At 35.4% G+C, this 17,327-nt stretch overlaps 1 protein-coding gene across 7 annotated transcripts in view; it reads right to left on the bottom strand.

Moving 5' to 3' along the window:
• The window catches only part of MOB3B (MOB kinase activator 3B), a 286,933-nt gene that overhangs the window by 11,981 nt on the left and 257,625 nt on the right, over positions 1 to 17,327 (bottom strand). For 5 of the 7 annotated variants that reach the window (XM_074200345.1, XM_074200346.1, XM_074200348.1 and 2 more), the window contains one exon: positions 7,193 to 9,077. The exons of 1 other annotated variant lie outside the window; for it this stretch is intronic. In XM_074200345.1, the coding sequence (XP_074056446.1) occupies positions 9,015 to 9,077 (63 nt within the window). In that variant the 3' untranslated portion in view covers positions 7,193 to 9,014. Of the gene's footprint in view, positions 1 to 3,800; positions 3,994 to 7,192; positions 9,078 to 17,327 lie in introns of those variants that run through there. One more of the 7 variants, XM_074200352.1, reaches the window with a different exon arrangement.

Raw genomic sequence — 17,327 nt, 5'->3', positions numbered from 1 at the left:
TCAATTCTGGAAGTCCTCTGTTTCACTGAACATCCATCTTTTCCCTTGACAGTATATGCTGAATTTTGCAGGGTAGTACATTCTGTCTTGTAATCCCAGGTCCTTTGCTCTTCAATACATGGTATTGCATGTCTTCTGATCCTTCAGTGTTGAGGCTGATGGGTTCTGTGTGATTCTGATTGTATTTCCTTTATATTTGAATTGTTTTCTTTTTGCTGCTTGTGATATTGTCTCCTTTATTTGAGGATTCTTGAATTTGGCTATAACTGTCCTTGGAGTTTTTATCCTGGGATCTCTTTCTGAAGGGATTCTGTGGATTTTTCAGTGGTTATATTGTTTTCTTGTTATAGCATATTTGGACAATTTTCCCTTATAATTTCCTACATGAAGTTTTCCAGTTTCTTTTTTTGATCTAGGCTTTCTGGTAGTCCAATGATTCATAGATTGTCTCTCCTGGATCTATTTTCCAGGTCATTCATTTTCCCTAAAAGGCAGTTTACATTTTCTTAAACTTTTTTCAGCCTTTTTATTTTGTTTGATAGAATCTTGTAGTCTTGTAGAGTCATTGGTTCTATTTGTTCAATTCTAATTTTTAGGGTTTTATTTTCTTTAATTAACTTTTGTCTTTCCTTTTCCAGTTAGTTGTTTTTACTTTTAAAAGAGTTGATTTCTTTGGTCAATTTTTCATATTTTTCTTGCATAACTCTCATTTCTTTCTTTTTTTTAGGTTTTTTCAAGGCAAATGGGGTTAAGTGGCTTGCCCAAGGCCACACAGCTAGGTAATTATTAAGTGTTTGAGACCGGATTTGAACCCAGGTACTCCTGACTCCAAGGCCGGTGCTTTATCCACTTTGCCACCTAGCTGCCCATCTTATTTCTTTCTTCCATTTTTATTCTTCCTCTCTTCTTTGGTCTTTAAATTCTTTTAAAAATTCTTTTATAATCCTTTGGATTTGAGTCCAATTTTATAGACTGTTTTGATACCTTCCCTGTGAGTGATTTTTTTCACTGATTTCTTCTTCTGATATTGCTTTGCTGAATTCTTTGTTTGCAAAGTAGTTTTCTACAGTGAGTTCTCTTTTAGCTTTTGTGATCATCTATGTTGTTTTAGCTCTGCTCTTGGGGTATAGGGAGTATAGATCCAAGCTTTTTTTCTTTTCTTTTTTTTTGATGGAGCTGGGGTCTGATCCCTGGCTTGTTGTTGACCAAGATGTTGTCTATGCAGTCTAGCCTTGCCTTTAGAGGGGTTTGTTTCCTCCTTTATGTTCAGATTCTGACTTAGCAGTGGCTGTTCCCAACCCAGTCCTGTCTTTTACTCCAGTGTTCCCAGGGTTCAGACCTTGGCTGGGGTTGGAATCCTCCCTGCTGACTTGCTAACTAGCTCCCAGGACCTCTGCTGTTGTCAGCTTATCAGGCCCTGGATTGCACTGTGGCTAAGAGCCTCCTGTTGGCTTTCCCCACTCTCCCTTCTCCTAGACTTTACTTCTTCTTTTCCCCCAAAGAGATAAAACTTCACTGAGAATCTTTTATGATATCTACTGTTGAAAATTTCATTGAATCTTTCTTTTTCTTGGTGGTATCTGTAGCTTGAATGTCAGAAAAGAGGCTTCATTTATCCTTGCTAGGGAAAAATTCCTGGAGCATGTTAGCTTCATACCACCATCTTGCCTCCACCCCAGAAGTCCTATCCTCTCTCTTTCAAATGTGGCTAATGTATGGCTACTCAATTGGCTTTAGCCTACTGCAGCTTAAAACTACTGTGAGTGACCTATCCCAGGAGGGATTACAGGGGAGGTCTACTACACTCAGGGGTAATTAGGACTCTTGATAAAATGAACAAAGCAATAATGTTTGGAAAGGTTTATACCACACCTATATACACTAATGATTTCATGACCCAATTCCCTGGTGTTTATCACAGAATCATAAGGTTACAGTCATGACCTGAATCTGAGAGCATTTAGCTCAACTCTCATTTTATGGATGACCCTCACAACAACAAGCAAGAATATTTCATACACAAAGAAAAGGTCTGTATGTGAAATCATGAGTCTTCCCCATGGACAAATTATTTTTCTTTTGAAAGCATATATTAGATTCAACATGATGATAACTAAACTGCTGCACCTATCTTTGAATCTTTCTGCTCTATGTATTTTTAAAAATTTTCATCAAACACTCTCTTCTTTAGTTTCCCCTTTCTATTTTGTATCATTATCATTAGCCACCCACTATACCCCCTAAATCACATCACCCCCCTGAAAAGCCCCCAAATTAAAGCCCTTCTTTTTAAATAAATGTATATACTCAAGAAAAACAAACTCACACATTGAAATATATATATATATATATATATATATATATATATATATATATAATTTTTGTACTGGTAGTTCATTTATATGAAGTTCTCTTTGCTAAGAAGTGAAGCATAGCTTTTCCTGAGTTCATATTCAGCTCAGCAACAGCTGTGTGACCTTGAGCAAGTCATTTAACCTCTATCAACTTCAGTTTCCTCATCTGTAAAATGAGAATAACAGCACTGACCTCCTGGGGCTGCTGTGATGATAAAATTGCTAATATTTATACAGTTTTGTAAACCTTAAAGCAATTTGTATATATTATATTAAATAATGTATGAATGGATAGATTTTTGTTTCTTTCTCCCATTTCCTGGCAAAGATAATGGAATGATTTAGCATTTTCTTCTTCAGTTCATTTTACAGATGAGGAAACTGAGGAAAACTGGATTAAAGAGACTTGCCCAGGATCACCCACCTAGTAAATGTTTGAGGTCAGATTTGAACTCAAAAAAATGATCCACTATGCTACCTAGCTGCCCTCTCCTGACAAACACTCATCTTATTGTTGTATTGGTTATCATCATCATCCATCTTCTGTAATCATGACTGGTCCCATGGCAAGTGATTTTAATCAGAATCATGAAAATAATGACAGTAGCAATAAAAAATAAAAGTATCAATCTATGGATGTATTCTCTTTGCCCTATTGGTACCCATTAGAATAGCTGTGAGTGGTCCAATGTATATGTATATGTATATCACATAATATAAGCACAATACATTTGCATTTATACACAATAAGTATGTATACACATGTATGTAGTAGTATTAGCATGTCAAGGGAAAAGAGAAAGGAAGAAAGGTTTTTAAGCTATTTTTTCAAAATTCTAATTGGATTGGAAGGGACCTTAAAAGTTTAAAAAAGATTACAGGTTTCAGATAGGACTTATAACAGGTTCCTTCATGCTTCAGATTGTCTTCATCCAAGCAACTGAATTCTTAAAGGTGTCTTTTTGAGTAGTGTTTTGCTGAGATCATTTGAAACTTGCTGCTGAAATAATGGTAACTTAACTTCATAAACACTATGAAAATTTCTTCTGTATCATCCTGTTCTTTGTATTTACACAGTTCCATGGAAGTAGATAAAAAATACTATAGAAGATCATTAAGGGCAGCTTTGTCAAAGTTATCTAGCCATTGAAGCAATTTGACAGTTTTGGAAGGCACAGAAGCTCAGAGTCACTCCTATATATTGCAGGAATTGTCTAAAAAAATGCACTAATGGCAGTAACAGGGTTTTTGGTGTCATTTTAGTAAACAATATACTTAATTGTTAAAATGTGTAAATAATGAGAAGCAGGAGAGTGAATGAGCATTTTACCCATGTCTTTATTCACTCTCAGGAATCAACATCACTTATGCTAAGATAGGCCAATGGACATGGTGATACAACATTTCTGGGATAATGAATGAGCTTGCAAATTACAAAACCTAGTATTAAATCTGAAAGGTTATCATAAGTTTTATTACAAAATTGCCACATTTTAGTAATGGTTCAGGTTAATTTTTACAAGTTATCAGCTTTGCTGGAACTTTATTTTCTTTATATTCTTTTCAAAATTTCTTCTGAATTTTTTTCCATTGGTTCAATTTTTTGAGTGACTGACTTGGGTGTCTGACATTATGGAAGCTGGAAAGAAAGAAAAGAGAAGAAAATAAGGGGGGAAAGTCTGTGGATAATAGTAGAGAAAGAGAATATATTTATGGAATGATTGCTTAGCTTACTTTTAGAAGAGGGAAACAAGACTTAGTCCCTAATTCTGATTTAGAGACATTTTAATAAGGTAAAATTTGGATAACTGAATTTTAAACATTTGAGGGGTTATTCAAAATAACAATTGGCATTTGTACAGTGACTTAAGGCTTGCAAAAACATTTTTTTGGATTTTTTTCAAGGCAAATGGGGTTAAGTGGCTTGCCCAAGGCCACATAGCTAGGTAATTATGAAGTGTCTGAGATCGGATTTGAACCCAGGTACTCCTGACTCCAGGGCCTGTGCTTTATCCACTGCACCACCTAGCTGCCCCATAAAACATTTTATAAATGCAATTTCATTTATCCTCACAACAACCTGGGGGTATTTTACATGTGAGGAAATTAGGCAGGAAGAAGTTAAATGACTTAGAGTCACACAAGCTGAAGCTAGTAATAATTTTGACTCAAGTCTTCTGGACTCCAGTTTTAGAACTCTAACCACTGTACCACCTAACTGAAATCAACTTTCTTCCTTAAGAAAATGTAATTATTCTGTCTTATGGATTTAAAGTTCTAGTTTAAAATTGGGAAATATTAATTTCTGATTTCTAATGTAAATGCATTTAATAAGTGAAATTTTAACAACTGAGTATTTGACATCATTCTAGGGGGCAAGTAGAGAAAAATGATATTTTAATAAAAATATGCTATTATCCTATCTTTTGAATTTATGTTTCTATTTTTAAATTGAAAAATACCGAATTGTTTCTCACGCTAAAACAAATAATTATCTCAAGGGCTACAGAATCTTGCTCTCTACCATTCAAGTGACAGAATAATTGAAATTTTGCGCTGAAAGGACCCTTAGTCTATCTCCTCATTTTGGGGATAAAGATATAAAGGTCTCCAGAAAAGAAATTAATGTAACAGACTAATAACCTATACCTAGGACCTTCTGCTCCTTAATATACTAATCCACTTAATTTTTTATGATGCAAGCTATTGACCCTTTACCATAGCTGGACAGAGATATAGACTTTAATCACAATCTCAGATTTGAACAAATTTCCAATTTTAAAAGTGAGCCCAAAGTTGTATAGGCAAAGCTACCTGTCCTATGCTGTCCATACAAATACAGGTAAAGACTTCATGGTTATTTAATAGGAGAAACAGCAACAGCAGGGCTATAAGAACAAAATAAAAGAATTTGGAAAAATGTGATGGCAATTATTCTGAAAAAAAAAAGAAAATGGGCTTTCAAAATGGGTTTTCTAAGTTGGGTACTTTTAAAAATATTTCAACAGAGTGCAATGATGCAGAGAGCATCACTCACATTGCATAAAACCCAGAAATAGCAACAATTACCAAAAAAAGATTTTTTAAAGCACTTATTCTGTCTTGAATTTTGACTATTTTTCTGTTCATTGGAGCTATAAACATTGATTCACTGAAGCACATGATGAGAGAAAAAGCAGGCATAGAGGAACAATTTAGATCTATCATAGATTTAGAGCTTCAATTTCCTGGAAATCATTTAGTCAAACTGTCTTATTTTTATGAATAAGAAAATTTAGCCAATAAATATTAAACACCTACTATGTGCTAGAAACTATTCTAAGCTCTAGGTTTAGATACAAAGAAAGGCAGTAGGCGGTTCTTGCCTTCAAGGAGGTCACCCCAAAAGGGAGGGAGAAAAGATGTAAATAACAATGTAAATATAAGCTATATACAGGATAAATTGGAAGTAATAAACATAGGTAAGGCATGGGAATTAAGGAGGATCAAGAATAGTTTCTGAGACATCTAAGTAGTGCACTGAATAGAGCATTGGTCTTGGAGTCAGGAGGACCTGGATTCAAATTTAGCCTCAGGCACTTAATAATTACTTAGCTATGTGACCTTGAGCAAGTCACTTAAACCCACTGTCTTGTGCACCCCCCCAAAAAAAAGTTTTCTTAGAGAAAGGTGGGATTTTATCTGGAATTTGAGGGAAAGCCTGGTAGGAAGAGATGAGGAAGGAGATCATTCCAAGCATGGAGAAAAGTTAGTGAAAATGTCCAGAGTTGACAAATGGAGTATCTTGTTTGAGGAACGGAAAGCGGGTCAATGTCAATGACTTGAAGAATATGGGAGAGAAAGGGGTTGAATTAGAATACTTAAAAGGGAGAAGAGGACCAAGCAATAAAGGGCTTTGAATGCCAAACATAGAATTTTATATTTAATCCTGGAGCCAGGAAGGAGCCTTGGTAGTTTACTGAGTAGACAGGGATGATATGGTCTTAGAAAGATAGTTCCAACAGCTGAGCAGATGATGGAAAGACTTGTAGCAAGCCTTTGAACCAGCAGGCTACTGTGATAGTCTAGGTCCGGGCTGTCCAACTTAACTTTTAAAAGTTTTTACTGAAACAATAGATAATATATTTTGATTTGCCATTTTAGTGAGAGCTCTGCAATAACTTGACACGGTTTACCAAAGCATTTAGTAAATCCATAGGCAGGTCACATAAAACCACCTTGCCCACAACATGCCTCCTGTGGGTTTCATTTTGGACAGCCCAGTTCTAGGTAGTGCAGTTCTTCACATTTAAACTATCACAATAGCCTACTGATTTATATGATTACTACATCTTTCCAGTTTGAGACCTCCAATAAGCAGTTGGAAACATGAGACTGGAGGTCAACAGTGAAGTAAGGGTTAGATAAGCATATTTGACAATGAATGAATGAACATATGGATGCTAAATAAATTCATGGAAGGTAATGAGATCACTAAATAAACTATAGAAAGAGGAGATAAGAGAGTTGAGGATAAAGCAATGGGGGAGAACTACTGTTAGTGGGCTTGGTCAAGATGAAGATACACTGAAAGAGAATAAGGAGTGATCAAATAGGAGTAGAGACAAGAAATAAAATTGTCTCAAAAAAACAGAAAGATGGGGTGGCTAGGTGGAGCAGTGGATAGAGCATCAGCCCTGGAGTCAGGAGTACTTGAGTTCAAATCCATCCTCAGACACTTGATAATACCTAGCTGTGTGACCTTGGACAAGCCACTTAACACCAATGCCTTGCAAAAACAAACAAACAAACAAACAAATAAATGAACAAATAAATAAATAAATAAATAAATAAATAAATGAAAGACCAGATAGATGAGAGTATCAAAAAGAGGGTGTTTGACACTGTCCAAAGCTGAAGAGAGGTCAAGAGATTGAGGACTGAGGATAGTTGGCAATTATAGATTCTAAGTAAGGTTGGAGAGAGTAGTTTTGGTTGAGTGATAAGATTGGGAGCCAAACTGTACAGAAATAAAGTAAGAGCAAAGAAGTGGAGGCACCTATTATAGATGCCTTTTCAAGGGGTTTATTACAAAAGAGTGAAGAAATATGAGATGATAGCTAATAGGAATAGATAAAGTGAAGGGGTTTTTTTGAGGATAAGGATGGCATAGGCATGTTTATAGGCAATGGGGAAGAAGACTTTATACAGGGAGGGACTTAAGATAAGTGAGAGTTTCGGGACAATAGAGGGGGGAAAAACCTCTGGAAAGGACCAGATGGAATGGGACCACTTGCTTGTGGAAGGGTTTGAATTATCAATGAGACTGAAGAGAAGGAGGACACAGTAGCAGAAAGTTTCTGGGTGATGTGAATTGAAAACAGCTAAAGTAAAATGTCTAAGATAATAAGAATGATAAACATAGCATTGTCTTGTTTTGAACCTAGGCCATTTGATTTGAAATGATATTAACGAAACACAGATCAACTGGTAGGTGTTTTATATTGATCATATTCCCTACTCCTGGGGAGAATGAAACTGGTGGGCAGTTTGAAATAGTCCTGACCTGGGCAGCTAGGTGGACAGAGCATTGGATCTGAAATCAGAAAGACCAGAATTCATATGTGACTGGAGAAGAAAATGGCAAACCACTCCAGTATCTTTATCAAGAACATCCTATGGACAACTGGTCACAAAGAGTCACACAGGACTGAACAAATGAACAACAAAATCTGAGCTGTAGAGAACTAAAACTTATCGGATATCTCCATTAAATTTGGCAATAACTTCTTGTACTAAAAACTATTTGGGCATTGTCTTTCTTTTCTATATTACTTTCTTAAATAAGGGCAACTGAAATTATAAGGATTAAAGATAAGTTTATTATGTTTGGCCCCGAGAACATAATAAATTATCTCTCTGGTCAAGGAAAAAACTAATAGCACACAAAAAAATGAAAAATGATTCCACAAGGATACTTAGAAGGGTTAGGTCTGATGCCACTACTCACTGAGAGAAAAGAGGAAATATATTTCAACTTCAAAAAAAAAAAAAAAGTAAAGCATTCCTGTTCTGGCTATGTAACACTTAGGCATGAACTCATATAAATTTCCCTTCCAAGGAGATATTAATGTATAAGACCCATTTGTCTTTTGAGGGTGAATAGATAAGGGAATAGATAAGAAACATTGATTCTTGGAGCTCTGAAGGTATTTTATTCATTTTTAATTTAGGGTTTTGAACAATGAGGGAAGATTAAAGTTCTGACCATCCTGAAAATTTTGTTTCTCTTGTTGGTCTTTCACTTTCTCACCCCCTCCTATATACAATGACAAAAGTTTGCCAGAAGAGACCTTGAGTTGTCCTAAGTTCCTGGTAATGCATAGTTAACTCAAGGCTATAACTATTTTTAATACTGGATGACAAAAGATATGTTTGGTATTCTTTCTCTCTCTGCCTAACTGCTTTGACTTAAAGAAAGACTGTTTGGAAAAATCAGCTTCCCTGGGTCAGTGGTAAGGGCAAGAACCAAAAAGAGTGTTTGGACACATTAGCAAAGGAAAATAAAATAATTTCTTTGGAAGCTTTAAAAAGATAGTCTGGGGGCGGCTAGGTGGCGTAGTGGATAAAGCACCGGCCCTGGAGTCAGGAGTACCTGGGTTCAAATCTGGTCTCAGACACTTAATACTTACCTAGCTGTGTGGCATTGGGCAAGCCACTTAACCTCGTTTGCCTTGCAAAAATCTAAAAAAAAAATAAAATAAAAAAATAAAAAGATAGTCTGAGGACATTCCTAATGATAGATTCCTATAGGGATGTGCTACTCGACCACTTTCTGGCTTCTTTCATCAAAAAAAAAAAATTCCATGAAAAGTATCACATATTTGATATTTCAGAAAGTATCCTAAGAATGGCCCTTGTGATGGGGACCAAGAAGGGGAAAAGGAAACAAGAAAATGGGAGAAATTGACAGAAGGTATTTGATTCTTTTAAACAGAAATTAAATGTTTTCTTTGAATCCAAAACCACACTCTCTATACTCTTCTCCATCCTGAAGTACTAGTAATGTTTTAATGACTTGTAAACCATATTCTTTGAACATCTAACTTTATTGAAGACTAATATAGTCTCCTATGATCAGAAGACCCTGCCAAAATCTGCTCACTACCAATAGGACCAATGCTGCTCCTGCTTTAAAGACATTTCCAACAATTAGCAACATTTACTAGCTCTTTCCATTCAAGGAAGAAATCTTATTAGGCAATGTTTTAATAATTAAATTATGTTTTAAAATATAGATAAAATAGACAGAAATACAAAGTAGTAATCTTGTATTCACTCTTTCACACCTTCCTTTGTTTCTTAGGTCTCAGATAGGTACAGATACAGGAGGAACTGTTGTTGCTGTTTAGTTTTTGTTTTTAAAGAAGACAATGATAATAGGGAGGTTGATACCATGACATGCAAGTGAATTGATTTAAGTGAGGAAATGCTGTGCAATGTCACCAGCTTCACTTTCTCTTCTGGAACCACCTGGGTCCAGTAGCAAGATATGGATCAGGACAACTGGAGATGGCCATAGATGGAGTGGGAGACCTTGGTTTTTATAAATAAAAAAAAAATTGGATAGCTATCCTAATCACAGACAAAGCTAAAGGAAAAATCATACTCAGTAAAAAGGATAAGGAAGGAAACTACATCATCTTAAAAGGCATCATGGGTAATGAAGCTATATCATTACTAAAAATGTATGCACCTAGTGGTATAGCATCCAGATTTCTAGAGGAAAAGCTGAGTGAATAACAAAGAGACATGGACAGTATAACTTTAATAATGGGAGACCTCATCTATCTGCAGCCATCAACAAGCATTATATGCAATGAGGATAGACCAGAGGCATTCCCAATAAGATCAGGGGTTAAACAAGGATGCCTATTATCACCACTACTATTCAATATGTTAGCTTCAGCAATAAGAGAAGAAAAAGAAATTGAAAGAATTAGAATTGTGAAGGAGAGATAAAACTCTCACTCTTTGCAGATGACACGATGGTATACCTAGAGAATCCGAAGAAAAACCACTTAAAAACTACTAGAAATAATTAGCAACTTTAGCAAACTCACAAGATATAAAATAAACCCTCATAAATCCTCAACATTTCTATACATAACTAGCAAGATGCACCAGAAAGAACTAGAAAGAGAAATCTTACTCAAAATAACTTCAGACAATATAAACTACTTGGGAGTGTACCAGCCAAAGCAGACTCAGAAGTGTTTTGAAAACAATTACAAAATACTTCTCACACAAATAAAATCAGATTTAAATAACTGGGCAATATCAACTGCTCATGGATAGGCCCGGGTAATATAATAAAAATGACAATTCTACCAAAATTAAACTACTTGTTTAGTGCTCTAACAATCAAAATTCCAATAAATTACTTTACTAAGAAAAAATTGAAAGTAAATTCATATGAAGAAATAAAAAAGTCGAGAATTGAGGGATTTAATGAAAAAAAGTGCAAAAGAAGATGGCTTAGCCCTACCAGATCTAAAATTATATTATAAAGCATCAGTCATAGAAACGATCTGGTATTGGCTAAGAAATAAAGTGGTGGATCAGTGGAATAGACTAGGTGCAACAGCAGGAAATGATTATAGTAATCTGCTATTTGATTATCCCAAAGAGTCCAGCTATTGGGATAAAAACTCTCTCTTTGATAAAAAATATTGGAAAAATTGGAAGTTGGTATGGAAGAAACTTGGATAAGACCAACACCTCATACCCTATACCAAGATAAGATAAAAATGGATACAGGCTTTAGACAAAAAAAAAAAACAAACCAATATTATAAGCAAACTAGGAGATCAAGGAATAGTTTACCTGTCAGATCTATGGAAAGGGAAGCAATTTATGACCAAGGAAGAGATGGAGAACACCATTAAAAACTAACTAGATAATTTTGATTACACTAAATTAAAAAGAACTTCTGGCCAAGATGGTCGCAAGAAGACAGGCATAGTACTGATTTCCTGATCTTCCCTCATAAATAATATGAAACAAACCTCTTAACAGAAATCTCATCAGCAAACACTGAAAGAAAAGAAATGAGAAGAACACCAAACACAGGATTTGTCTTCCACAATCACTCTTTCACACCTTCCTTTGTTTCTTAAGTCTCAGATAGGTACAGATACAGGAGGGTCAGACCTGTGAGAGTCTAGAAGCCTGGATTAGCCATGCATTAGCCTGATTAGCAGCTAGTCTGGAGCCCAGGGGCCTGGGGGCCTGAGGGCCAGAGAACAGGACCACCTTGATTATTGACAGGGCTATAGCCCGGTTGACCTCGGGAGCTTGGGTCAACCGGGGAGCAGGGACATTGGTGGTGTCACATGGAGCTTGCCAGCAGGGCTAGAGGGAGAGTTCCTGGGCAGGAGAGTTGCAGAGGACGATCCCTGAGCCCCTCTGGCCTGGAGGAACTCAGAGTCCCACCTGCACTTCAACTGAAGTCTCTCTACAGAACAAACACAATTATAGATTACTTCTGCCCCAAGTGCGTGAGTAGCAGAACCACCTCGGGTGACAATAGGGAGAGGGAGTACCTCACCCTAGGGTATAGACCATCACTGATCAAAGACAAAAGTATTTAACAGCTTCAACCACTCCTTCCAGGACAAGGGAGAAGGCCTTAATCAAGGTTACAGACACTCCAGAGAAAGCAACCAGCACCTGCTACTGGCCAGCTGGAGAAATTACACTTAATGATTAAAGCCACTAGGGATCCCAATGCCAGACCTCTATGAATGAACCCCTCCCCAAAAATAAGATCTTAGAAAAATGAAGAAAGGCCAGTAGAAAGGGGGGGGTGATAGAAAAATTCCTAGAAGGAAATGACCCTAACTCAGAAAGACCCAGAAAACTCTGAGGAGAATATTGTATGGTGTCCAGCACAGAAAACCCTCCTTGAGGAAATAAGGAAGTAGTTCAAAAATCAATTGGAAAACTTGAGAAAAGAAACCCAAGAAAAGATTAAGACCTTGCAACAAGAAAACAAATCATTGGAAAATAGCACTGGACAAATGCAAAAAGAAAATAATTCTCTCAAAACCTCAACTGGTCAAATGGAAGACACTTTGAAAAATAGAACTGACCAATTGGAAAAGGAGTTGCAAAGGTAAATGAAGAAAATTCTTCTCTAAAAAAAGAATGGAGTCTGTGGAAACGAATGACTTCATGAGACAGCAAGAGCCTTGTAAACAACATCAAAAATAGAAAAAATAGAAGAAAATATAAAATACCTCATCGGCAAAACCACTGACATAGAGAATACATCGAGAAGGGACAACCTGAGAAACATTGAAGAGAAAAAAAAGCCTATACTTAATATTACAGGTTTTAGTAATGCAAAATTGCCCTGATATCATGGAATCAGAAGGCAAAATAGTTATTGAAAGAATACATCGAAAACTCCAGAAAAGATCCTAAAATGAAAATGGCAAGGAATGTTGTGGGCAAATTCCAGAACTATCAGAAAAAAAGAAAATCCTGTAAGCAGCCAGAAAGAAACAATTTAAACACCAAGGAGCCACAGTAAGGATTATGCAGGACCTGGCTGCATCAGCATTTAAAGGATCAAATGGCTTGGAATGGGATATTCTGAAGAGCAAGGGGGCTTGGAAGGCAGTCAAGAATCCACTATCTCACAAAGCTGAGCCTTCTCTTTCAGGAGAAAAGATGGACATTTAACGAAATGGAGACTTCCAACAATTCCTGTTGAAAAACCTAGAGCTAAATAGAAAATTTGGACATCAAACAGGAGGTCCAAGAGACACATGAAAAGGTTAAAAAATGGGGGGAGGGTAAAGAAAAAAACTGCTATCCAGTAAGATGAAAGTGGCTATATCCCAGCATGGGAAAAAATTCTCATAACTCTAGAGAACTGTAACTCTATCACAGAGAATATACTTAGACAGAATTGATTTACACTCATGACTTATCATGAGACTGCAACCCAATGTTATAAAACTTCCTATATCCCAACATGGGAGAAAGACTCTAATAACTCTCAAGGATTGTAACTCTATTAGAGAGAATATACTTAGCCAGAGAAATTAAAGGAGAAATTAATAAAATTAAAAGCAAAAAACTATTGAATTAATAAATAAAACCAAGAGGTGATTTTATGAAAAAACCAATAAAATTGATAAACTTCTGGTCAATTTGATTTAAAAAAATGAAAGAAGAAAACCAAAGTGCTAGTATCATAAATGAAAAAGGTGAACTCACCACCAATGAGGAGGAAATTAAAGTAATAATTCAGAATTATTTTGCCCAATTCTATGCCAATAAATTTGACAAGCAAAGTGAAATGGACAAATATTTACCAAAATATATATAAAAAGGAGATTAAATTCCTAAACAACCCTATCTCAGAAAAAGAAATTCAACAAGCCATCATTGAACTCACAAGTGAATTCTACCAAACATTTAAGGAACAATTGGTTCCAATTCTATATAAACTCTTTGGAAAAACAGGTGAAGATGGAACTCTGCCTAACTCTTTCTATGACATCAATATGGTGCTGACCCTGAAAACAGGAAGAGTTAAAACAGAGAAAGAAAATTATAGACCTATCTCCCTGATGAATATAGATGCAAAAATCTTAAATAAAATTTTAGCAAAAAGACTACAAGTTATCACTAGGATAATACACTATGACCAAGTAGGATTTATCAGAGGAATGCAGGGTTGGTTCAATATTAGGAAAACTTTTAGTAAAATTAATTATATCAACAACAAATCTATCAGAAATTAGATGATTATATCAATAGATGCTGAAAAAGCTTTTGACAAAATATAGCACCCACTCCTACTAAAAACACTAGAGAGTGTAGGAATAAATGAACTGTTCCTTAGAATAATAATCAGTATCTATTCAATGGGGAGAGGTTAGAGGCATTCCCAATAAGATCAGGAATGAAACAAGGATGCCTATTATCACCACTACTGTTCAATGTTGTATTAGAAATGTTAGCTTCACCAATAAGAGAAGAAAAAAGAAATTGAAAGAATTAGAATTGGGAAAGAAGAGACAAAACTCTCACTCTTTGCAGATGACATGATGGTATACTTAGAGAATCCCAAGAAATCATCCCCAAAACTCCTGGAAACAATTAGCAATTTTAGAAAAGCTGCAGGATAGAAAACAAACCATCATAAATTCTCAACTTTTCTATATGTGACTAGCAAGATGCAGCAGGAAGAGCTAGAAAGAGAAATCCCATTCAAAGTAATATGAAATACCTGGGAGTCTACTTTTTTGAAACTTTTTGAAAACAATAACAAAACACTTATCACACAAAAAATCAGAATTAAATAACTGAGCAAACATCAACTGCTCATGGATAAGTCAAGCAAACATAATAAAAATGACAATTCTACCAAAACTAAACTACCTGTTTAGTGCCCTACCAATCAAATTCCCAAAAATTTCTTTAATGAGTTAGAAAAAGTATTAAGTAAAGTCATAAAGAGAAATAAATAGTCAAGAATTTCTAGGAATTCAATGAAAAAGTGCAAAAGAAGATTGCTTAGCCCTACCAGATCTAAAATTATATTATAAAGTATCAGTCATCAAAAATGTCTGGTATTGGCTAAGAAATAGAGTGGTGGACTATTGGAATAGACTAGGTGCAATAGCAGGAAACAATTATAATAATCTGCTGTTTGATAAACCCAAAGAGTCCAGCTATTGGGATAAAAACTCTCTCTTCAATAAAAAACTGCTGGGAAAATTGGAAGTTAGTATGGAATGAATTTAGATTAGACCAACACCTCACACCCTATACCAAGAAAAGGTAAAAATAGATATAGGATTTAGACATAAAAAACAATATTATAAAGAAACTAGAAGATCAGGGAGTATTTTACCTGTCAGATCTATGGAAAGGAAAGAGTTTATGACTAAGAAATTAGAGTTAGAAAACATCACTAAAAACCAACTAGATGATTTTGATTACACTAAATTAAAAAGCTTTTGCACAGACAAAACCACAGTAACCAAGATCAAAAGAAATGTAGTAAATTGGGAAATAATCTTTATAACTAGTATTACTGACAAAGGAATCATTTCTAAAATATACAGAGAAATAAGTTAATTTTTTAAAAAAAAGCCATTCCCCAAGTGACAAATGGTCAAAGGATATGCAAAGTCAATTTAAAGATAAGGAGATCAAAGTGATCCATAGTCATATGAAAAATTGCTCTAAATTATTACTTATTAGAGAAATACAAATTAAAGCTTCTTTGAGGTACCACCTTACACCTCTCAGACAAGTCAATATGACCAGAAAGGACAATGATCATTGTTGGAAGGGTTGTGGGAAATCTGGGACACTAATACATTGTTGGTGGAACTGTGAACTCATCCAACCTTTCTGGAGAGCAATCTGGAACTAGCCAAAGGGCAACAAAAATGTGCATACCTACTACTGGGTCTCTACCCTGAAGAGATGATGAAAAAGGGTAAAAACATCACTTGTACAAAAAATATTCATAGCAGCCCTGTTTATGGTGGCAAAGAATTTGAAATCAGGTAAATGTCTTTCAATTGGGGAAATGGCTTAACAAACTGTGGTATATGTATGTCATGTAACACTATTGTTCTATTAGAAACCAGGAGGGATGGGAATTCAGAGAAGACTGGTGGGATTTGCATGAACTGATGCTAAGTGAGATGAGCAGAACCAGAAAAACACTGTACACCCTAAAAGCAACATGGGGGTCATGATCAACCTTGATGGACTCACATATTCCATCAGTGCAACAATCAGGGATAATTTGGGGCTGTATGCAATGGAGAATACCATCTGTATCCAGAGAAAGAACTATGGAATTTGAACAAAGACCAAGTATTACCTTTAATTTAGGAAAAAACTCATATCTTATTGTCTGATCTTGCTATCTCTTATACTTGATGTTTCTTCTTTAAGGGAATGATTTCTCTCTCATCACATTCAATTTGGTTCAATGTATATCATGGAAACAATGCAAAGACTGGCAATTTGCCTTCTGTGGGGGGTGGGGGAAGGGAAGTAAGAATAGGGGAAAATTGTAAAACAAAATAAATAAATTCTTTAAGTAAAAATAAATAATAAAAAAGAAAGAAATGTGGAGTTTGAACAAAGAACAAGAACTATTACCTTTAATTTAGAAAAAAACCTGATATCTTAGTGTCTGATCTTGCTATCTCTAATACTTTGTGTTTCTTCCTTTAAGGATATGATTTCTCTCTCCTCATATTCAATTTGGATCAATGCATACCATGGAAACAATGTAAAGACCAACAGACTGCCTTCTGTGGGGGATGGGGAGAGGGAAGCAAGAATAGGGAGAAAAAACTGTAAAATCAAAATAAATAAAATCTTTAAAAAAGATAAACTAAAAACTTTTGCACAGAGAAAACCACTGTAAGCAAGATTAAAAGAAGTGTAGTAAATTGGGAAATAATGTTTACAACTAGTACTTCTGATAAAGGACTCATTTTTAAAATATACAGAGAACTGAATCAAATCTTCCAAAATAAGCCATTCTCCAATTGGTCAAATGATATGCAAAGGCAATTTACAGATGAGGAAATCAAAGCGATCCATAGTCATATGAAAAATTGTTCTAAATCATTACTATTTAGAGAAATACAAATTAAAGCATCTCTGAAGTACCACTTCATACCTCTCAGACTGGCCTATATGACAGAAAGGACAATGATCAATATTGGAAGGGATGTGGGAAATCTGGGACACTAATACACTGTTGGTGGAGCTGTGAACTCATCCAACCTTTCTGGAGAGCAATTTGGAATTTCATCCAAAGGGCAACAAAAATGTGCATACCCTTTGATCCAGCAATACCACTACTAGGTCTATTCCCTAAAGAGAAGATGAAAAAAGGTAAAAACATCACTTACACAAAAATATTCATAGCAGCCCTGT

Source organism: Macrotis lagotis, chromosome X (assembly GCF_037893015.1).
Source record: "Macrotis lagotis isolate mMagLag1 chromosome X, bilby.v1.9.chrom.fasta, whole genome shotgun sequence".
Lineage (NCBI taxonomy): Eukaryota > Metazoa > Chordata > Mammalia > Peramelemorphia > Peramelidae > Macrotis > Macrotis lagotis.
This window is presented reverse-complemented; position numbering and strand designations above follow the sequence as displayed.